The sequence below is a fragment of the Sceloporus occidentalis genome, unplaced genomic scaffold (genome assembly GCF_023333645.1).
Source record: "Sceloporus occidentalis isolate IW3139 unplaced genomic scaffold, rSceOcc1.0.p SCAF_4, whole genome shotgun sequence".
In the NCBI taxonomy this organism is placed as follows: domain Eukaryota; kingdom Metazoa; phylum Chordata; class Lepidosauria; order Squamata; family Phrynosomatidae; genus Sceloporus; species Sceloporus occidentalis.
This window is the reverse complement of record NW_028316984.1, coordinates 122,035,171-122,058,591: the sequence shown is the minus strand read 5'-3', so window position 1 is coordinate 122,058,591 and position 23,421 is coordinate 122,035,171. Positions and strand designations below refer to the sequence as shown.

Sequence of the window (23,421 nt, the reverse complement as noted above, 5' to 3'; positions counted from 1 at the left end):
AATCAGCTAATACATTGTAAACTGCTTAGAGAGTGCTGAGTTCACCGTGAAGCGCTACAGAAATGTAAAGTAGCATTGCTATTGATATTGCTACTCCTTCTCTCCTTCCTGTCACAGAGCCTTTTGCCACAGCAAGAATCAACTTCTGTCTCAATGAAAAACTGAAGTAGGCATGATGAGTAGGTGCTTATAGATGAAAGCAAGTGATTACTGGTGCCTGCTCCAGTTATTAGAAAAGGTGTAATGCCTGGTGTGATAGAAGGGAGTAGACCAAGAGGAAGACTGCATTAAAGGGGGACAGAATCAAGTAAGGAAGCTACAGTCCTGAATCTTTAAGACCTGACCAGGGCTGTGCCATGATAACTTGGAAGTCTCTTTTTCATAGCGTTGCCATGGGTTGAAGTCACTTTGACGACAACAACTTCACTTGTGTCTGGTGTAGCAAGGTGTGCCTCACAGAGAAATAGTAAAGCCTCTGCAATACGAAGAAGTGAGAAAGCACTTCAGTAGCATCTATGCCTTTATTTTGGCAGGAAGAAAGTGAAAGGAAAAGGGAGATGAGGGGAACCCATCAATGGTGAAGAGGGAGGAGGCAGTGTGTTAAGCCCCCAGCCAAGTCTTGTACTAGATTGATGCCAAACTTAGGTGGGAAATTGCAAGTAAAAAAATCATGCTATTGTTTTTTGGCACCAGTTTGCTTTGGTTTGGGGAAGGAGGGGTTGGGAGGCCTCTGCAGGGCACAATAAAAGAGGATTCAGAATTCCCTTTAAAGCATGGGGGAAAGACCTAACAAATTTTGTATGGAATCAGAAGAAACCAAGAATCAAGATGAAAACTATGCAAGAAACAAGGGATAAAGGAGGATTAGATATGCCAAATCTAAGACTTTACTACTATGCATGCTGTCTTGATTGGGTTAAACAATGGATAAGATTGGAAGAGGAAAAAATATTGCAATTGGAAGGGTTCGATTTAATTTACGAATGGCACGCATATATGATGTATGATAAAGTTAAAGTAAATAAGCAATTCAATGATCATTTCATTCGCAGAAGTTTATTTAAGGATATGGTTAAAATATAAAAACAAATTAATAAGAGGAATACCAAAATGGACATCGACGAACGAAGCTTTTTTCGCAAGAGAAAAATTAAAACAAGATAATCGGCCTACATATAAAGAGTTATTAAAAAAAGAAAAAGGAGAAGAGAAAATCAAATCAATGGAGGAATTAACACAGGAAGGATATGAAAACAATTGGTTTCTATATAGACAAATACATGAGAGATTCAGGACAGATCAAAAGTTGTTTGGATTTGAGAAGGAAGAAACTGAGCTTGAAAAAGTATTAACTTTAGAAAATCAACATACTGTCTCCAAATTATATAAAATACTGTTAAGTGTTGAAATGGAGTCTGAACCCATCAAACAATACATGATAAATTGGGCTAGAGATGTCGGTCAGCCAATATTATTAGAGGAGTGGGAAAAAAATTGGAAAAGAAGAATCAAACATACCTTAAGTTATGGAGTAAGAGAACAATATTACAAGATACAATTTAGATGGTATTTGTCACCAGAGAAGGTATCTAAAATATATAAAAATACTAAAGATATTTGTTGGAACTGTAATAAAAGCTCAGGTACCATGTTTCATATGTGGTGGGGATGTCAGCGGGTTAAGAAATTTTGGGAAAAAAATACACAAAGAAACGGAAAGAATGTTAGAGACTACATTGGAGATGGATCCCAAAGTGTTTTTGTTAGGCATGTTGAGTGATGACCTGGAAAAAAATATGGGAAAATTATGTTTTATTTGTTAACTGCTGCAAGATGCACAATTGCAAAAAAATGGAAAGGAAATGATGAACTGACTGTACAAGAATGGCTTTTGAAATTGTATGAATTTATGGAATTAGATAAGTTGACATGTTTATTAAAAGACAAAAGCTTAGAAAGATATAGAACGGAATGGCAACCAGTTATTAATTATCTGAAAATAGAGAAAGGTGAAAATGGAATAATAGCTTTTGATAAATGAAATCTGTATATCAGTCAACTAAAGAAAACTAAGTAAAAATAAAGGGGGGAAAAAAAGAGATGCCAGGGAAGATATCATGGTATGAGAACAGGGAAGAAATTTAAAGGAAAAAGGGTCTATATCTTCATGTAGAATTTAGTTAAAGTTACTATATGAAAAGGTAAACACGAAGGTCATATTTCCCAGGGTGACTGGAGAGCAGTAATAATCGCTGTAAAGGAAAGAAAGTTTTTTTTAATTGTGTTTGTTTTTATGTTTATGTGATTGATGTAAGGTGTATGTATATGTATATATATGTTTTATGTTCCATGTGATGTGGTTTGTGTACGAAATTTGAAATAATAATTTAAAAAAAGAGGATTCAGGGGCCATGTGGAAGCTGCATAGAGGATGCTACAATTAATACATGTATTGAACAGCCAGAGTTTGTGCAAGTAAATGAGTCTCAGAACATGCTCCGTAGAACTATAGGGCCAAATGAGACTTACTCTAAATCTGTGCAGCATTGTGTTTTCCTTTCTATTTTCTTTCTTAATTATAGGTGCTTCCCCCATCCCCTATAGTTCACTCACTGGGTTCCTTTCTCCTAATATTCTGCATTCTTAAAATTCTTCCTGCAGTAGCAGAACATAAAACTAACATTTTCAGTGGTTTCCTTCATAGGAAACTACTAAACTTTGCCCACAACTCTGACAACACTGACAACAAATCCAATCAAAGATCAGCCCACAGTAGTTTCCTTGGTGACTAGCACACAGCTGCTGTAACGGACTGCAGCACAAATGACAGAGGGGGGAAATCAAAGGCAGAAGCAATCCCTAGCAGTCCATATTTGCTTAAATTCAGCATTTCTAAATGTGTGTTGTCTTCTTTGATAGCAATTGCTATACATATTTTTTTTCTTGAAATTTGGCAATAAACTACTGAGTGCAGGAGTAACAAGAGTTTTGAAAAAGAAAATATTGGAACATCTTCCTAGCACTATCTTTAAAATATCTTTTGAGAGAACTGGATGTAAGTTCTCTAACACAATGGTATGTTTTTTGTCTGGGGAAGTTTTAAAAATAATATTCAATGCATCAGAAGGCTATTTATTCCTACTATGGGTCTTTATTAGACTGATAGTTCCTATATCAGTAAGAGGATTGTTCAACACGTTATTGCATGTTATCCATCTTTTTATGATTAATTCTTTGGTATTTGCTTATGTGGAGCAGGATACAGCTTTTTGCTGTACTTTTAATTTTAAGAGTTGATACAGAAGAAAGCAGAAGGAAAAAAGCAGCCATTGAAGGGGGTCTGACAGGTGGGTCAGTGGCATCAGTCTGAACAAAGGGGAAGAGATCAGGTAATAAAATCTATTTCTTACTTGAACTTTTTAAATAGCCCAATTATGTTGACAATTCCACATGCTTAAGACTGGACTGATCCAATTTTTACCCAAAGTCACACAACAGTGGTTCCCAACCTTTGGTCCTCCAGATATTTTGAACTTCAGCTCCCATAATTCCTGATTGTTGGCCAAGTTTGCTGGGGTCTGAATACCAAAACAAATGGAGGACCAAAGATTGGAAACCAGTGCTTTACAGGACAAAAAATCAGAAATAGAAAAATCCAGGATTTCAGCATAGCAGCAGCAAGGACATAGCTAGGATTTTAGAAAGGGAGGGGGGGGTCCAGACTAAGTGCCCCCATTATAATGGGGCTTGAGTGTGGCGGTGCAGCAGCACACACCATTCATTTTTCTAATGGAAGGGGGGGGGGGTTCTGGACCCCAAGAACCCCCCCCCCCCCCCCCGGCAACGTCCCTGGCAGCAGGCAGCTATGATGGAACAGGAGCTTGTGAATCCACCTCTTAAAAATAAAAAATAAATATCCAGAGACAAACCTTCATGGTTTTCTAATTCAGGACTTCTTTTGTGTGAAAGTATGTTTAAATTTTTTTAGACATTTGAGGAAAATGTGCTCCATTTTTTAAGGCTCACTGTTGTCTGGGTGGCTCTTTCCCACTGCATGCTATGGAATTCTAGGGGTTTGTAGTTTGACAAGGCAGTAAAGATGAGTATCATACGAGGCAGTAAATCGCAATTGGAGCAGCATAATCATGTCTTTCACATGGCTTATCATATAACTACAGCCTTCTTCTGTTGTTCTGATGGGATACCATTTGGAAAGTGTTTTGCTTTGTTTTATTTTTGTTGAAAACTGTGTTAATGACCTCCTTTCCCATTACTGTTGTGCTACCATTTGCAAATAATCCAATTCTTTAATGCTGAGTTTGGAAATTCAATGGGTGGGCTTTAGGTGTAACTTATGTGCCCTTTACTTACCAATTGATCAGGGGAGAAGGAGAAGATATTTCCATTTGATTTCCTTTTGATAAACTGACAAAATAACTGAGAAACTTTTCAACCTTTTCCGCCTCTTCCTTTGCAAATGACCCTCCCCTTCCAACCGTGACTTGTCAGAGAAGTTGAGAAGGGAAAACTTTGGTCACTGCCCTCCCACCTCTTTTTGCAGTTGGGTAGCCCAGTACTGAGTCTCACTCACACACACATTCACACATGCCTGGAAATGTGGACAGTTTAAAAGGCATTTATTTCAGTGTCCCTGTTCTACGATTCTTCTTGGTAGATATAATGGTTATCTTTAGTTGCTGGCTTTAATCAATCTATCCCTAATCAAGAAATTGCCACCCAATAAGGGGTGGGGGGAAACCTTTTTAAACATAACGGTTTTAATTTCATTTTATATTTCTTCAGGGGGGGGGCGTATCTGTGTGTGGGTGTCAAACTAGGAAAAGGGGTGAAGATAATGTCTTGGAGGAGGTAATGAATGGGAAGTCCCAAATGCTGTGTGTGAGAAGCTATTCACGTGAATGAAGATTACAGTGTGGGAAATAAGGAAGAGACCAATCCTGTTTGCATAGCGCTTTTGAAAACAACACTTTTTTAGTGGGAGAACAGTCTCATGTGATAAAGTCCTTAGATTTCTAAAAACTCCTCCCTAAGCAGTAAGTATTGCTGACTGAAGGTCTGTGACTGATAGTGTGGCTTCTGGCACACTTATGTGATATTCTTCACTTCTAATATTGCAGACTGGAGCTGGGTTAATGGTTGAAAGTGTGCTTTACAGGAGCCTATTGTCCATTGTTTTGTCCAGATTGCAGGGGTGTGTGGGAGCTGAAACAGAGAGAAACAGAGATGTTTAATAATTCTGCAGTGTGGCCCAGCTTATTCTGGGTCTGCATGTATCACCTAGCCCCGTGCTGTGCCTTGAACTTAAGAACAGTGTAACAAAAAGGTGGAAGAGAAGAAACATTAGTAGAGAAGGGGCCATTACAGAAATTTCTTCAGACAAACTAATAAAAGCCTTGTGACTTTGTTTAAAGAAATAGGAACACTTTCCTATGAGATATTTGCTGCTTTGGTGAAAGTAAAAGGAATATTTTTATTTATTTACATTTTCTGGTCTTCTCAAAATTTCTGGCCATATGCAATACCATAAATAGTTTTATTCAGGAATTAATTTCAGGGGATACAAATTATTTTCAAAATCCATATTGGTTTCATGCATTTTAGGCTAACCAAAAGAGCACAAAATTTGTGCAGGGTTTTGAGTTTGAGGAACTCTGTAAGAACTGTATTTCAATGAGAGAGGCAGGATGTTTGTCTATTTTCTAATTACATTGAATAAACACTTTACAGTGTCCCTGCTTTACCCTTTTGATTCCTCTCTGCTCCCACTTTCTGGGCAATCACTGACCTGCCAATGCCCTTAAGGGCTGGTTTCAAATCATCACAGTGGAATGCTTGCTTTATAGATATTAGGTAGCTGAACAGTTTTGCCTCTAACTGCATTTTGCTTTTCCTCCCACCCACTTCCAGTACTATAATAGAACTCTGAGATCATACCTTCTCTAGAAACTAGTTTGCTACTGAAGCAGCTTGCAGCTCCAAACATTCCAATCATAATTTTAGAGTTTACAGGCTTTGTCAAAATGAATACAGATGTTTTTAAAATTCACCTTCAAGACTGGTAATATTCATTATATCCAGTGATGTCAAATGTCACTGGATTCATTTCAGAATTAGCTTATTATTTATGGGTTTTCTTCAAGAACTCTTCAAGATAAAAAGCTTGCTGCTTCTTTCTGTCTCTGCTCATATTGTTAGCACTTGTGCACTGATGCACTTCCTCATATTGCCCTATTTTCAACTGCTCCTAAATTTTAAATCAATCTTGTGTGTATGCTCAAAGCCTTGGATACTCATTGCAACTCAGACATGGCTGCACAACAGCCTCCAAAGGCTGATTTAAAAGCTCCAGAAAATGGTTCACTCCCAAAGCTATTGGTCTGTGTTGCAGACCCAGAAGAGAGGGAAGAAAGGGGGACTTGAGCCTCTTTCTTGCATACTAGGCTGGAGGGCTAGAGCCCCTTCAAAATGATCAAGCTGAAACTATGAAAGCTCATGTGTAGTTGAGCTGCCCCACGAATTATCTATCAGAAGTGTATTAGATGTACAAAAATGATTAAGACAGCTGTTGTAGTTGTGTCCTCTTAGGAGTAACTAAGGCTGCACACACTATGTCCTAGGCATTCTTACTTGGGAGTAAATTAACATATGAGGAAGACGTCTGAGTAGACATTGTGGCAGAGTTTGTAATCAAGGCTGATAGAATGATAATGGCATTGTAAAAGTATGGTCAAACAAACAAACTGCACCTTAAGTGGTAGCCTGACTGGAGAAGCTATATTAAAGCAAGTTAGTGTGTTCTAACTCTTTGGTGGTTCTAAAAAAACAACTCTAAAATGATACTGAAATTTATTTTACCTGTTCTTTGCCTATGAAGTACTTGCAAAAAACGAAAAGAAAGACCTGATATAAAATAGTCACTGGAGGCACCCTACATATTTACTTCTCTATTTTTTGTTTCTTGTCTTCATGTTCTCTGGAGTCCGTTTCTATCAGTATTGTAGGGTTTAGGGCTGATATTTCAAATTTGAGAGACCTCAAATTTGGTGTGCATGGCATTGGCAGAATAAGTTTGTATGCTAATATGTTGTGCTTCAGGTCCTAGTCTCTCTAAAAGTTAAAAAATAATTCTGTACATATAGTGACAGCATGATCAAAACAGATGTCATCTTTAATTAGGATAAATTCTTAAGAATACAAGTAAGAGAGAATTGAAAGATTGCAAGCAAAGATCCTATTGTATGCAGGCTTTATTTTAAGAAGGAATCCAAACACATAAAGGGCATTCTTTTTCTTCTTTTGGGCCATTTACAGATTGTCTTTTGCTCTTAGTTATGATGTGCAAGGCTTCCCCCAGAAAGGAAAGAGAACTCCTCCCCCCCTCCCCTGTTCTTTGACTGGACCAGAGGAAAGTCCTTGTAGTGTGTAACCTGTTCTACAGAGTTTCTCCATAATTCAGGGCAGCTTTTCAGGGTGTACAGGAGGCTGTGATTTTGTTGATTCTAGTAAAAGTTATTGGTTCCAGTAGGAATACATTCAGCTCATTCAGTTTGGGAAGTTTCCCTGATGTTGGTCACTGATAACATTGGGATGTATTTTACAAATACCTTGAGGGAGGGAGTGGCAACCGGGTGTTTTGTCCTGAAATCAGAGACACTGTATCTGTAGTGACAGATTTATTATGACATGATTTGATCTACCGTATATACTCGACTATAAGTTGACCTCATGTATAAGTCGAGGGCAACTTTTGGGGCCAAAATTAGGGGGTTTTGCTATGACCCGTGGATAAGTCGAGGGTAAAATTTAGGGGCATATAACAAAGCATCTAAAGGATGAAGGAAAGCAAAATAATGTCAAAGAACTTATAAAATTCCAGCAGACATAACTCTATGTGCTTGTTCTTAAGACTGGATGGATGAGAGAGTAGAGGGGGGGTCAGAGCTTCACATATTATAATTTTGCTTTTCATCAGGAGATGTTTCCTTCTTTTAAGTAAGACTTAAAGTACAGTACTTACACTGACCTGTGGATAAGTCGACTCAGGTTTTTGGGGTCAATTTTTTGACCTAAATTTCTAGACTTATACATGAGTATATACAGTACTTAACTTTAATGTAAATAAATATTTGTTTTTAATACACACACATACACACTTGTGTTTATGTATTGCAAATTACCTTCCTTATTAGCCTCGGTTAATGGTGATAAAGATTAGAACAACAGCACTGGTAATATCAATCATGTCTTCCTGTTCCTGTAATTTATACAAGAGTGCGTGATTATTTTCCTAGACACAGAAAACCCTTATTAAATATATTCTTTCTTCATTTTGAACAGAAACTCGAGCTGATAGAACAAAGAAATTGTTTAGACATTATACTGTTGGATCATATGACAGCTTTGATGCTTCAAGGTAAGATGCCTTTGTTTTATTTCGCAACATTAGGGTTACATATTTTTCATGCTCAAAAACAACCCTACTTTTTCAGTGGTGGGCTTGGCTTCAAAGTTAAGAAATCTGTAAATGCTCTCCACTCCCTCTCATGGCACCTTTTGCTATGAAAGAGCAGTGTTATTTTTAAAAGTAATTCTCATTTCTTTAAAAGATGCCATTGCTGTTATTTATTTGCTTGTTTAAAAGTAATTCTTTATGTTTCTTGTTGCACTGCTTGCTCCTTTTTCATTAGTTTGTTACTTAAAAATCACAAACTGTCCTTGTTAAGACAGTGGCATAAAAATTTGTTCAGTTTTAGTTATGTTGCTTTTGAATGCTAACTTTGAGCCTGAACAGACAGGCCAAAATAAAGCAATTTTGGGTCACTTTGGAGGTATGCTGTTTAAATGACACACACATCTTAAGAGGCCAAAACTGCAGCAAAGCCGCACTCCTGTCTTTAGGACTGGAGCGTGGCTTTGACACAACTTCTGGCTTCTTAGGATGCATGCATCATTTAAACAGCGTACCTCCAAAGTGACCCAAAGCAGCTTTATTTTAGCCTGTCTGCACATAAATTATTTCCAAGTAACTAAATTACTTCCATGCTCTGGAATAGAGGATAATCAGATAGTTTTAGAAATTTAGCAAAGCATGATCCTGGCATCTAGCTAGTAGCTAGTATTGGACCTAGGAAAGTTTATTTGTGGGGGCTACTACTCCCCCAGCCTTATATCTAGCATGACTAGTGGCCATGATGACTGGCAGCTCAAAAAGGTAATGTTTCCTGGTTCTGGGCCTTGCTGCATAGATAGTTTATATGCAGGGCTATGTGTCCCTTTTAAAGTATTTGTCCTGACTGGATGAAGTTCATTTAGCCTATATCCTTTCTTTCTTCCCCACACCACTAGTAGATAAAACACTGTGGGGTACATGTTCTAGTCTTTAGGATTGTGTTCCTGGTGATCTCTTTTATATGAAAACTAGTAAAACAAAATAGCAGATAGGAGCTTCTCTGTAGACAGTGCATATGAAGAGCATACTTTCAGAGCCAATGGGATTATTTCCTCTGTAGTCAGAGAACTGTCTAATGTCCCCTCCCCTCCTGCTTTGTTTTCTCTTCTGTCAGTATCCCATTCTGTGCTTGCACTTTAATGGACTTAAACTCATCATATTTCTCTCTAGCGTCCATCACTGTCTGTCTAAATAGTCCCATTGATGTATCCTTGCCATTTCTATGAGTATTTTAAGATTGAGCTAACCATAAAATAGAAGCAAGAGGTGGCAATCCAAATTCTATGATTTACAGTGGTTGCATCTGTATTTGAATAAATAAAGGTAAAATTAATGATACTGTTCTGATACTACCATCCATCTAAAGTTTTAATTGTATGTGTAATTGTCATATATCCCTTCTACAATCTTATTGGTCAAAGCATATGAATCGTACAATACATTTCTAACCTTCTTTTTCAGTAGAAACATTTACACATAATGGAAAACTATTTAAGGCCTGTTACAGACAGCCAAAATAAAGCTGCTTTGAGTCACAGTGGAGGTATGGTGTTTCAATGATGCATGCATCCTATGAGTCCAGAAGCCACACCAAAGCCACACTCCAATTCTTAGGGCTGGAGCGTGGCTTTGGTGCGACTTCTGGACTCTTAGGACGCATGCATCATTGAAACACCATACCTCCACTGTGACTCAAAGCAGCTTTATTTTGGCTGTCTGTAACAGGCCTAAGATAGTCTATTCAAAAGCAAATTGTTGAAATGCCAGTGAGAGATTTTATAACACTGGGATTATAATTCACAAAATGGAAGAAGTGATTATTAAGTGTGAAGTGGTGTGCACTTGGGGGAACATGGGAAAATATGCATACAAACAGGACATATTTTGAATTCACTTTTTGGAAAGAGTAGTTTGGTGAGCCTGGAGCTCTGTGGCTGAGAATTTTAAATACTCTTCCCTAAACTGCAAATTCTAGAATTCTATAGCATATTGCCATGGCAGTTAAAAGTGGTATCATAGTGCTGTATTTGTTCACTGTAGTATGAAAGTGACCAGAAACTATCAGCTGTTTAATGTTCTGTAACTGTAGATAATACAAAATTGGGAAAATGAATGGGAAAGAATGCAGATGTTGCAGCATGTCTACAGGCCCATACATTTGCTTATGTTATTATGTGTAGCTTTAGTCATCTCCCACCTTTAAAGAAGGACAAGTCAGTTAGGAAAAATGCTGAAGAGAAGGATATCATTGTACAAAAACACACTCAAAGATATCAAAAACTCAGAAAAATCTAAGAGTAGAGAAGAGGAATTGAAGGTGGGATATGAGTGAGATAAAACTATGGTTGTACTGTTGTGTTGTTGTTGGTGTGCCTTCAGGTTGTTTCCAACCTACGGCAACACTAAGGTGAACCAAATTTTCTTGGCAGAATTTGTTCAGAGGGGGGTTGCCTTTGCCTTCCTCTGAGGCTGAGAGAGTGTGACTTGCCCAAGGTCACACAATGGGTTTCCATACCTGAGCAAGGATTCAGACCCACCAAACCTCTAAACCATGCTGGCTCTCATCATGGATGCATTAGGAAGACTGAATAGGGAACCTTTTGTTGAATTTATTGAAATAAATGTTAGACATGTACTTGATGAAAGACAGAAAAAAACATTCTTTATTTTGTAACACACAGTGTAAGTTGTTAATGAAAAGGTCATGGAGATTTCAACAATTATTACAAAGTACACTTGGGAGAACCTCCTAAATTTTCAGACGAAGTTTTAATTTAAAATAACAGCTGTTTCTGTTATTTAGTACATAAGGACCCCACAAAATAAGCTTGATGTCTCAAATCTTTGGAGACTCTCTCTCCCCTCCCCCTTCTCTCTCTATATGTATACACACAAGAAAACATAAAAAATAGAACATAAAACTGGAGTGCCATGCTAGCTACACCATACACAGAGAGTTGAATTGATAGCCTTGACAATGAGAAAGATGTCTTTCAGAAACTCTGAGGAAGTAGACGTGAGTCTATGAAAGCTTATGCTGCCAACATTTTTCTTTAGTTAGTCTCTAAGGTGCTACAAGATCTCTGTACACTCTGTACACTTTAACAGAATTTTTCCAGACATCACTACATTTAAGTCCCCACCCTTATTCACATTTCATCAATGTGTTCTTACTCTTTCTCTTTCATACACACATTTTTTCTCTTTTTCATTCCTTTTCACAAATGTTTGACACTGGCCATTCCAACAGTGGCCTAAATCCATAGATTAGCCCCAGGCAGAGCAGCCACATTTAATCTGTTGCTAAGTGGTAATTCCACATTTATGAAAATCCCATTGATTCAGTGGACCTGTACTTGATGGGACTAACAGTTAGATTTAAGCCAGTGCTACCTGTTCTTCACTTAATTTCCCTACCCAGTCACTCAGTACAGAATGTCTAGTATGATAAGGTTTGCCAATGAGATCTAAGCATTTGGAGTATTCAATAAGAGTTCTTTAACTTTGCAATTGTTTAGGGAGACTTCCTTTCAGTTTACTGAGCCACAGGTCTTGAAGACAGTGGTTGCACAATGTTGCTGTCACAGGGAAGGTGTTGCACATTCTACAATGGGTTCCCTTTTTTGTCCTCCACTATACTACAGGTACGTGCTACCAGTGAGTCCTGGCCTGTTAGGGTATGGGGCACCAGGCTCCCCTCAGTCTCAAATTGTCCTCCAATCAACCCACTCCTGCCTTCATCATTAGTTTTAAAGCAGACTATGAGGTAGCAGTGATTGTTAACTTCCTTCTGAGGTTGAATGCATACTAGCAAAAAAACCCATACCCACCTCAATTTCAGTGCTGTTAGAACACATAACGTATCACTGTTTCTTTCACAGTGAAAATATTTCTTTCAGATGTTGATGCAATTTAGAAAACTTACAAAGTGTTCCCTGCTTTTCCATAGTGTGTGTCCTGCTGGATCAGTGTGTCACCCGGGAGTGGGGTATAGTTTGGTTTCAGGATCCTGTGTGGATATCAAAATCCGTGGAAGATCAAGTCCCATTAAATACAGTGGCATAGTAAGATGGTGTTCCTTATATGGAATGGCAAAATAATATTTATTTATTTATACATACATACATACCCCGCTCTTCAAAAACAGGGTTTGCTTTTGGAATTTATATTATTTTTGAATATTTTCAGGCCATGGGTGGTTGAATCCATGGATAAAAAAACTGTGGTTACAGAGGGCCAACTTTACTTGGCTTTTCATCTAGAGACTCTACTTTCAGTTTTGCCAGACTTAGTACTGTGGACCCTTCCACTGTATAGGCAAGCTGATACATCCATGCACACATCACCACTGTTGAATAATATGGGGCGCAACTGTCCATATTTTTTGCCATCTGCAAGGGGTGGAGCAGAACTGAACCCTTCAGATGGGAAGAGTGCACTGTAGTCATGAGCCATCACTGTGTGCCAGGGCCTCAAAGTTCCATATCACTTACAGAGGCAAGCCACAACAGATCAACCAGAATGTGCAGCAGAATTCCCTCATCTGGTCAGAAGGATCTGATAACAGGATAAAATATCCGGTCCTGACATTCATTTTCCTTGATCTAACAACAATATAGGAAAAGGTATCCTGTAGAGCCTTCCCTTGTGGTTAATGTGGATTTTGACATCCCTTTATGTCCACTGATAAGCAATTCCCCCATTTCTGGGTATCATCTCTGGGGAAGCTTTTAAAATCTGAAGTTAGATAAGGCAGTAATCCTGTACTGCCAACTGTGAACCTTGTCCTTGATGTGTGGGAAAGTAAGTTTTGGGTATGCTAATGATTGTAATTGGTAGTAAGTAAATATAAAGGGCTCTATTTGAAAGCAGCAACAACTCCAATCAGTGACTGGTCATGCATATTATATAATCAGTGGTATTATAATCCCATTGCTTCCTATCTGCCCAACATGCTAGTCTCTTTTGTCACTCTCTTCTGGTTAACAACAGTTTTGACCTTCAGTGCTTTCAGCTAGTCCTGTATGAATTGGCTGTTTATTTCTACAACTTCTTGTTTTCTCTGCATCCATTACTTCAGGGTTCTGTTTATTCTGAGGCAATGGAGTCTGAATGAAGTGTGGAGATACCATTTGTTTTTTCCATCAATGATAGACTCCCTGCCTTTATCATCCATACCAAGTAGAGATTATTCTCTGCTAGCCTCCCTACTTTGCACATAGGTCTATAAAAATAATGCAGATCCTAAAGCCAATGTTGGGTCCTTATTCCACAAATTTTGACTAATAAATGAGGGTGAATTCCTACTTGGTTGAACTGAAAATATGCGTTTCTCCAGGTTGGTTCACTCATTTTGACCTAGGCATATAGACCTTACATTTTTTGGTTTGGCATAATTTGAGATTCTTCCTGATCATTATCCATTCTGTCCTGTCTCCTTCCTGAGCAAAAGATCCTTATTATTTAGAAAAGGGGAAAAAAACTGCTGGTGGTGTCTTCTTTCTCACTTATCCAGTGGAGTTGAAACTGGTAAGGTCTTTTCTATCTCTAACAAACCATCCTCACTATCAGCCTCATTATAATTTTACATCTGGATTATAGCTTTTTCAGATATTTTAAAATTTTGATTTGAATATGTGTGCAGTTCTATAAATGTCCAGTTTTAAATCTTTATGGATATTTTAAGCAAGAATTGTTGGCAGGTATGGTTAGCAATAGTCACATATTATCTTGTGATAAACAAGGTTGAGCAACAAAGGAATATAAATTAGGGACCCAGAAAATAATATGACAGTGAGTAGCGCATTCAAGTAAAATATTTACACATACATTTTATTTAGTGTTCTCAGATCTTTTTCCTCAAAAAAGAAAATAAGAAAGAATAGAATAAGAAAAGGATGCCAAAACTAATAGAAATTGTTCTTATGTAATATAGTACAACATTTTACTATATCCACCTGATTCTATATAAAACCATAATTAATGCTCCACTCCCAATGACATTCATAGGACTACAGTTGCTTATATATTTTAAGGAACTAATAGGAATGTTTAATTCAGTGTTAGTATTTTATAATTTATATTTGTATTGTACTGTATTTTTAATATGTAATCCCGCTATGATCTTTGGAGAAGTGGGAAATAATAATAATAATAATAATAATAATAATAATAATTAGCCTATATTTTCATAAGGCAACAGCAGGGGTTTTTTGTTGTTGTTTTTACTTTTTTCACTTTCCAGTAATGAATCCCCAGGAACTAATTCTAATTTACTATTATACCTGAAACTGTTACCTGTGTCATAGGTGAAGCTGAACCTACAAGTCTCTCTTAGTTATTCCTAGCCTCCTTAAGTTATCACATTCAGTTTTCAGGTTTCAAAACCATACTATAAAGATCTGGTACTAATAGAAATTTCATGCTGTGCAGTGTCTGGATTACTGCCAGTTTATTCACATACCAATCTGTGGCACTCCTTAATACTGAAAAAGAGATGTAGGTTACAAACCATAGTATTTCATGTGACTGGTGGAACTGTTTATCTTTTTCTTTTTCCAAGCAGAAAATTTGTGTGCACATGCTGAGTTCCTCAGGGAACCCCACAGGAGTAGCAATTTTTAATGGATGTGTTTGTGTGTGTGTGCATTGTGTGTGTTTGTTGGGGGTAGTGCTGGGATCCTGCTCCCAGGAAAGTAAACGGTATTCATGGGTATGTTCAATATATTGTCTGTAGCTTAAGAAGTTTTCTGGTTAGTTGCTGGCATTTAAAGAAAGCACAGAGTTCTGCATTTGATTTTGTTCCTTCCCAAATATGCTTGCTGCAGAATATACAGTGTATATATCAAAACGCAAACATCAATGGAGTAAAAACATGAGGTCAGAGTGAAGGTTTTCATAAACCCAATGGAGGAAGAGTTGTTCCAGTACAGTGGAAGAAGAGTTAGGAAGCATATACAGATGTTCCTATAATCTTGATAGGGACAGTTTTGAATAGAAGGGAAATAAAATAAACCTATGGATGTCTACCAATGTTTATTTGCCATGATAACTAAAATCTCCACATTAAGAGGCAAAATAAGTTGTCACGTGTAGTGTTTCCAGGTAGTCACTGTTTCCACTACAAAATAAGTAGTATGTGGGAAAGCTACTGCTTTCACTTTATATATTTATTAAGCACAATGTTTATATACTGCTTTGGTCTTAAAAATCTCTTAGCGTGGCTTACAACACAAACATTGCAATTTAAAACCAGAGAACATTAAAAAAAAGCTAAGATAAAATGAATCCTCATTATGAAGGAGTGTTCAACCCAAGTCCAATTTAAAAGTAATTTTTATTCAGTTTAAACGGTAAAGCTTGCAAGAAGGGAGAGCAGAAATTGAATTAGCACATTGCACCCCCAAAGCCAAGCTGGGGCAGAAGGCTTGGAAGATGCAAGGAAGGAGGGGGAGGGAGGGAGGACTCCAGTCCCATTCCCCCTAATGAGTACGTGGCCATGTGGCTGCCGTTAAGAACAATGGGACTTGACCATTTGCAGATTTTGGTATCTATGGGGGATCTGGAATTGTCCCTTGCAGATACTGAGGGCCCATTATATTTTAAATGTATGGGGTTTTTTTTCCTTCTTAAATTTGTAACTTAAATGCTTGGATTTTAATGTTCAGGCTTTAAAATTTGCAAAAAAATAAAAATCTTTGCTGTAATTTTTTTGTGTACCATGATAAAATATTGTTAAATATGTGAAGCAGTGGAGAAATCAGGTTGTAATAGCAATAATTTTAACTCATCAGTTGTATATCTGTCAATAAGTTTGAGATGAAGTGTCTGAAAATCAGGGCAAATTTTAATGAGTTTTTAAGTGTTTTGCTGTTCTGCATTTATTTAACTGGTAGACTATATTCTTGTGCTTTCATTCATTATTCTGTATATTTGGAGAGCTGAGTTTGTTGGAAGTCCTCAGAGAAGAAAAATTTAAAATAAGATCTCACCATCCAAAGGGGGATCACTCTATGCTGCTCTTCTCAACTTCCAGAAGGAAAGAGGGAGGAAGGTAGCCAGGCCTTAAATCATCTTTGTCCTGCCCCCCTCCCCCCAACATATCATGGCACAGTGCACCATGACATATTATACTGACCTCTTATCCAAGAGACCAGTAACTGTCTCACCATAGGCTACACAGACAAGCGAGAACCAAATATGGTACAAAGCAGCACATGGTGAAGCAGAACGTGTTCTGTTCATGGCCACTAAGAGCAAGTTTGGTTCCGATGAAAAAAAACGGGGGGGGGGGATCCCCTAACTAGGGTTGCCAGTTTTTTCAGACAGTAATACAATACAGACCTCTCTGTTGTCAGGCCAACTCATATTTGAGTACATGTGAGTCAGGCATCTATAAAGCTTGCCACCAAATCTTGTGAGATGAAGGCCTCTTGCCAGAGTTCAAGATCTCACAAGAGCCCGGAACTCTCATGAGAGAGCTTATTATTATCATTATAATCATCATTATTATTTCTTACCCATTTCTTCCCATGGATCGAGGCAGGGAACAATAATGAACAGGCAGGGAACAATAGACTAGCAAATGCACATCATATGTTATAACACACATCAGTTTAAAAGAACAAATAAGACTCATGCATATTAAAACACTCCATGTTTTAAAATTCATCATTTAAAATTTACAATTTAAAAATCATCTGGATAGGCCTGCTAAAAGAGACTAGTCTTTAATGTTGTTTTAAATTTGGACAGCATATTCAGCTATCAAATCTCTTTTGGCAGGTCATTTCACAGTCTAGGGGCTACTGATGAAAAGTCCTCTTACTGACAGTTGCCAGCTTAGTCCTGGAACAAATATCCCCCAGAGGACCTGAGTCTATGGGGTGGATTATATGGGAGAAGGCAATCCTATAGGTACCCTGAACCTAAATCATCTAGCAATTTAAAGGTAATGTAGGGCTTTAAAGGTAACTTTGTACATTGCCCAGAAACTAATTGGCAGCCAGTGAAGTGATTTTAAGACTTGAAGCAGGTTTTATTTAGTATTATTTAAACACTTCTATTCTGCTTTTCATCATAGGATCTCAGAATGGCATACAATATAAACAATTTAAAACATTTTCAAAATAAAAAGCATAAATAATTTGAACAAGGTAACATATTAAACACAATAACAGTTAAAACCACTTTAAAAACAACAATTTAAAAAACATATTTAGAACTACAGCAATTTAAAATCTTGTACATGTATATTTGAAATAAATTATTCCCCTAAGGATTTAATAAAAAGCTTGGCACTGGAAAAAATCAACATTGGTGCTACTTCCACTTCCAAGAGGAGGGTATTCCACAGTTGGAGCACCACAGCCGAGAAGGTCCTTTCCCATAACCCCCCACTTCATATTGCCTCAACTGGTAGGACACAGAGGAGATCCCCTCCTGCAGACCTCAGACAGATATATATATATATATCGAGAGAGGCGCTCCTTGAAGTATTGAGATATCAAGCCATTAAAATTTCATCACAAGTACCTTGGATTTAGATGGGAAGCTATTTGGCAGCTATACTTCATATGCTACTCACCTCAATTGACTGAACCTGTAGAGATGAGAGCACAAAGAACAGGCTTCAGCCACACTTACAGCAGAAGGTCACTTACAACATTTAGTATGTCAGCTGAGACCATTTTACTGTTTACCAAATGCTTGTGGGGGTTCTGTTGTAAACATAGCTGGTGTTTGCTCTTCCTGCTCTCACCGGATTAAAAAAATACGGGATTTGGGGCTGATCTGCCCCAAATTCAAAAATGTATGCAACACAACTAGGCCCTGACCCTTTCTAAGCTATTGGCCTCCAGTAATTTGTACTGCGTCCTCCCATCAAATCTGGTTATGTGCATTGGCTGAATCCAAACTAATTTCTTGCTGTTGTTGTTGTTAACTACCCTCAAGTTAACTTTGATTCATAGCAACCTTGTGAATGAGATATCTCTAAGAATTCCCTGTCCTCGACTGCCCTGCTCAAGTTTGTATGCTCAGGCCCATGGCCTCCCTGATCAAGTCTAACCCTCTTGCACTTGGTATTCCTCTCTTTCTACTGCCTTCTGTCTTTTCTAATGATTCACACCTCATGATGTGTCCAAAGTGCAACAGTCTCAATTTAGGCATCCTGGCTTCCAGGGAGGATTCGGGCATGAACTATTCTAGTAGCTATTTGTTTGTCTTCTAGCCCATCTATGGTATCTTCATCAGTGGTGTCCCACACCAGGGTGTCACCAGGTGTGTGTGTGTGGGGGGGGGGGGACGGGCAGAGCTTCAGAGGGTGGGGCCAAAGGCAAGGAGGAAAGTAGAGACCCAAGGCACCACATTCTCCCTGCTTGGCATGGCTTTATACACATGTAAAGCCTGGCTGGGCAGGGAGGACAGGGTGTCCTGGGCCTCCCTCTCCCTGCTTGGTAAGGCTTTAAACATGCCTTTGGACTCTCCCTTCCTGCTGTGTGTACTGTGGCACACGGCAGGGAGGTGTGTGGGGGGGCACTCAGCTGTCTCCTGGTGTGGTCCGCACCCCCCTCACCCTCCCAGTGATGCTATTGATCTTCTCCAGCACCGCATCTCAAATGAGTTGATTTTCCTGCTATCAGTCTTCTTCACTGTCTTGCATCCTTACAGTGTGATGGGGAACACAGTGGTTTGTACTGATCTCACATTAGTATTCAGAGTTATATCTATGCATTTTAGGAACTTGTACAGTTCTTTCATAGCTCTCCTTTTTCCCATTCCTAGTCTCTTTCTGATTTCTTGACTGTCTCAGTTCTGGTCTGTATTTGATCTAAGTATGGGCATTCTTTTACTGTTTGTATTTATTGCTGTCTAGGATGATTTCTTGTAGCTCTTCCATGGTCATTATTTTTGTATTCCTGATGTTCACCATTAGATAGCACTTTCCTACTTGATCTTCAATAATTGCCCAAAGTCCTTGCTGGTTTCTGCTAGTAATATTGTGTTGTCTGCATATATTAGATAGTTAATGTTTCTTCCCCTGATCTTCACTACTCCTGCCTCTGACTCTAAGCCTGCTGTGTGAACAATATTTTCTACACACAGGTAGAATAAACTGGGTGGTAGTTTGCAACCTTACCTTATCCTTTTCACTATTGGGAGCCATTCTGTTTCTCCATATTTTGTTCTAACAGCAGTCTCTTGTCCTGAGTAAAGGTTACTCATCAAGATGATCAAATGTTGTGGCACTCCCATTCCACTAAGAGCAAGCCACAGTTTTTCATGATCTGTGCAGTCAAAAGCTTTGCTGTAGTCAAATGCATATTTTCTTCTGGAATTCCCTGATGTACTCCATTATCCAAAGTATGTTTTGCAATGTGATACTTACTGCTTTTCCTAAAACCAGATTGCACTTCTGGGATTTCTTGTTCCACATATAGTTGGAGACTTTGCTGCAGAATCTGAAGCATGGCTTTGTTTGCATGGCATATTAGTGCAATGCTTCTGTAATTACTGCAGTCTGTTGTGTATCCTTTTTTTGTGGATGGGATCATATAGATCATTTCCAGTCTTTGGGGCCATTGTTTTGTTTTCTATATTTGTTGGCAGATTTTAGTTATAACTATACTTGAGTTTGTCTCTGTGGATTGTAGGAGTTCTAATGATACATTGTCTGTTCCTGGTGATTTATTCTTCACAGTTGCTTTTAGTGTCACTTTCACTTGTCTTTCCAAAATTTGTGGATCATATTTGTAAGTTTCATCTTCCCATGTCTCATTTAGCCTTTCACGTTTTTTGTATAGCTCTTCTGTGTATTGTCTCCAACATTTTTTTTATTTCATTGTGTATCATGTTTCTTTTCTGATCATAGAACATTTGGTTGTAGTTAATTGCCATTTAAACAAATATCATGACTAATCCTTCTTGAAGACTGGAACCTATGTGTAGCTAACTTAGTATGAATATAATACATGGGTCTTCAACAAATGCCAGATTATTAAAATTCTACTTTTACTGTGTACACTCACATCATAGTTTCAGTATGCAAAGTGTGATAAACTCCTTAGAATCATAGAATCATAGAGTTGGAAGAGAACCACAAGGGCCATCCAGTCCAACCCCCTGCCATGCACAAACTCTCAATCAAAGCATCCCTGACAGATGGTCATCCAGCCTATGTTTAAAGACCTCTAGGGAAAGAGACTCCATTACACTCCGAGGGAGTGTCTTACACTATCGAACAGCCCTTATTGTCAGGAAGTTGCTCCTAATGTCGAGGTGGAATCTCTTTTCCTGTAGCTTGCATCCATCGTTCCAGGTCCTATTCTCTGGAGCAGCAGAAAACAAGCTTGCTCCCTCCTCAATATGACATCCCTTTAAATATTTAAACAGGGCTATCATATCACCTCTTAACCTTCTCATCTCCAGGCTAAACATCCCCAGCTCCCTAAGTTGTTCCTCATAGGGCATGGTTTCCAGGCCCTTCACCATTTTAGTCACCCTCCTTTGGACACGCTCCAGTTTCTCAATATCATTTTTGAATTGTGGTGTCCAGAACTGGGCACAATATTCCAGGTGGGGCCTGACCAAAGCAGAACAGAGTGGCACTATTACTTCCCTTGATCTAGACACTATACTTTTATTGATGCAACTTAAAATTGCATTGGCCTTTTTAGCTGCCACATCGCACTGTTGACTCATGTTCAACTTGTGGTCTACTTGGACTCCTAGATCCCTTTCACATGTAGTTTCATTCAGTCAGGTGTCCCCCATCCTAATAATAATAATAAAACAATAATAATAATAAAATTATTTATATTTTCCCACCTCTCCCAGGTGGATTGAGACGGGATTACAACCCAACAGTAACAATAAGATACAAGAATAAAACATAATTTTCAAGCATTAAAACAGTTAGAAACAGTACAGTCAAACAATTATAAGATATAATATTCTGATACTGAATAGAAGAGTGAATGATGTCTTTACCGAAGACTGGGTGGATAGGCTTGCCGGAAGAGATCCGTCTTAACTGCCCTCTTGAAACCCTCCAAGGAGATAATAAGATGGATCTCTTTCGAGAGGTTGTTCCATAGTTTAGGAGCCACTGAAGTAAAGGTTCTTTGAGAAGTTGAAACCAGTCTGGTTGGATGTACTTCGAACAGATTTTTCCCAGAAGTTCTGAGAGCGCAGGGCAGATTATACAGGGAGAGGCATTCCTTTAGGTAACGTGGGCCTGAGCCATGTAGGGCTTTATAGGTGATAACCGACACCTTGTATTGCGCCCAGAAGCTAATAGGTAGCCAATGAAGATCTTTCAAAGTAGGTGTTATATGGTCAAATTTCAAAAAAACAGTGACAATCTGGCTGCCATGTTTTGTACTAATTGAAGCTTCCAACCTTGGTACAAAGGTAGCCCCATGTAGAGCGCATTACAGAAATCAAGGAAAGAGATTACAAGTGCATGTACCACTGCTTCAAGGTCCTTTCAGTCCAGGTAGGGACGCATTTGGCGTATCAACCAAAGTTGGTACCAAGCACTCCTGGCTGTCACATCTACTTGAGATGACAATTGTAGTTATGAGTCCAGCAGTACTCCCAAACTGTGAACTTCATCCTTTAGCAGAAGTGTGACCCTGTCCAGGACAGGTTGACTAATTTCCTTCCCAGGACCTAGGGTACCTAAGTGCAGTACCTTACGTTTCTCCCTATTGAATTTCATTTTGTTAGCATTTTGCCCAGCTTTTTGATCTATTCAGATGATTTTAATTTTGATCCTGTCCTCTGGGGTACTCCTCCTAATTTGGTGTCATCTGCAAATTGGATAAATATGCCCCCAATTCTGTCATCCAAGTCATTGATAAAAATGTTGAATAGCACTGGGCACAGGACAGAACCCTGTGGGACCCCACTGGTCACTTCTCTCCAGGATGAAAAGGAGGCATTGTTTAGCACCCTTTGGGTGAATCATTTGTTCTTGCAAGCTGTAGCTGTCATATGATGCCTATATCAGGAAGTCATAATGAAAGTCTGCGTGCTTCATATATTCCAGCCCATTTCTACAAGACATGAAAATTTAAAAGGCAAATGAAGTCTTTTTGTTTTTCCAATTTAAATTGTTCAGTCTTTTAGTATAAACTTGTTTTCAGCCTTTAAAACAGTGTATCTGTTTAGAAGCAATACTTTTGGGACAAAGAACAGAACAAAATCTGTTGGCTTTTAAACAATGGAGAGCCCAATCTAAAGAACATAAAAAGATTTGTTGGAAACAATTTTGTTATTAAATTGATCTTGAAACAATCATTTTATGTGCTAATGTGGAATAATAATAATAATATTTCTATCCTGCCTCTTCAATAAGATATTTTCATTTAAAAGAATTAAAATAGTTCTGGCAATTTGTTGTTGTTGTTGTGTGCCAGAGGCAGATGTGGGGAAAAGAGGAGAGAAGGAGAGGGGGGGGGGGCAAAGCAATGTGAATAGCTTGAAAGGGGAGGGGGAAGGGGAAGAGAGGAGACCAGCTGGAGAAACTACCATGAATGTTCTCACTGGGGAGGAGAAGGTGAGAGAGAGAATACAGTTCAAGTAGGGAGAGGTGCCTGGGGACATTGAGGGAAGGACCAGAGAGGAGGTGGTAAGAGGGACAATGGTAAGAGAGGGCCAAGACAGGCAAAGGAAACACCTACCCCAACTCTGTGTGGGAACCTCTTCTCCTGGAGACAGGAGAGACCTGTATGCCCAGATCCCATTGCATGTTCCCACAAATCAAGCATCTGAGTAAGAGGATACTGGTTTTTGGAGAAGTATGAGTGGGAGGTTCCTGAAAAAGCTTTCAGCTCCCACTAGAGCAGAGTAGCAAGCAGCTCCTGTGTCAGTTTTCTAAAGGATGTCTGAGCTGTGTCTGGGAACTAGGAACCACATGTGGACCTGCTTGTGTTTGTTTTTTGTAA

At 38.6% G+C, this 23,421-nt stretch overlaps 1 protein-coding gene across 6 annotated transcripts in view; it reads left to right on the top strand.

Moving 5' to 3' along the window:
* Window positions 1–23,421, top strand: part of SHANK2 (SH3 and multiple ankyrin repeat domains 2) — a 480,993-nt gene that overhangs the window by 261,589 nt on the left and 195,983 nt on the right. For all 6 annotated transcript variants that reach the window (XM_089521401.1, XM_089521400.1, XM_089521399.1 and 3 more), the window contains one exon: window positions 8,359–8,434. In XM_089521401.1, the coding sequence (XP_089377527.1) occupies window positions 8,359–8,434 (76 nt within the window). The remainder of the gene's footprint in view (window positions 1–8,358; window positions 8,435–23,421) is intronic.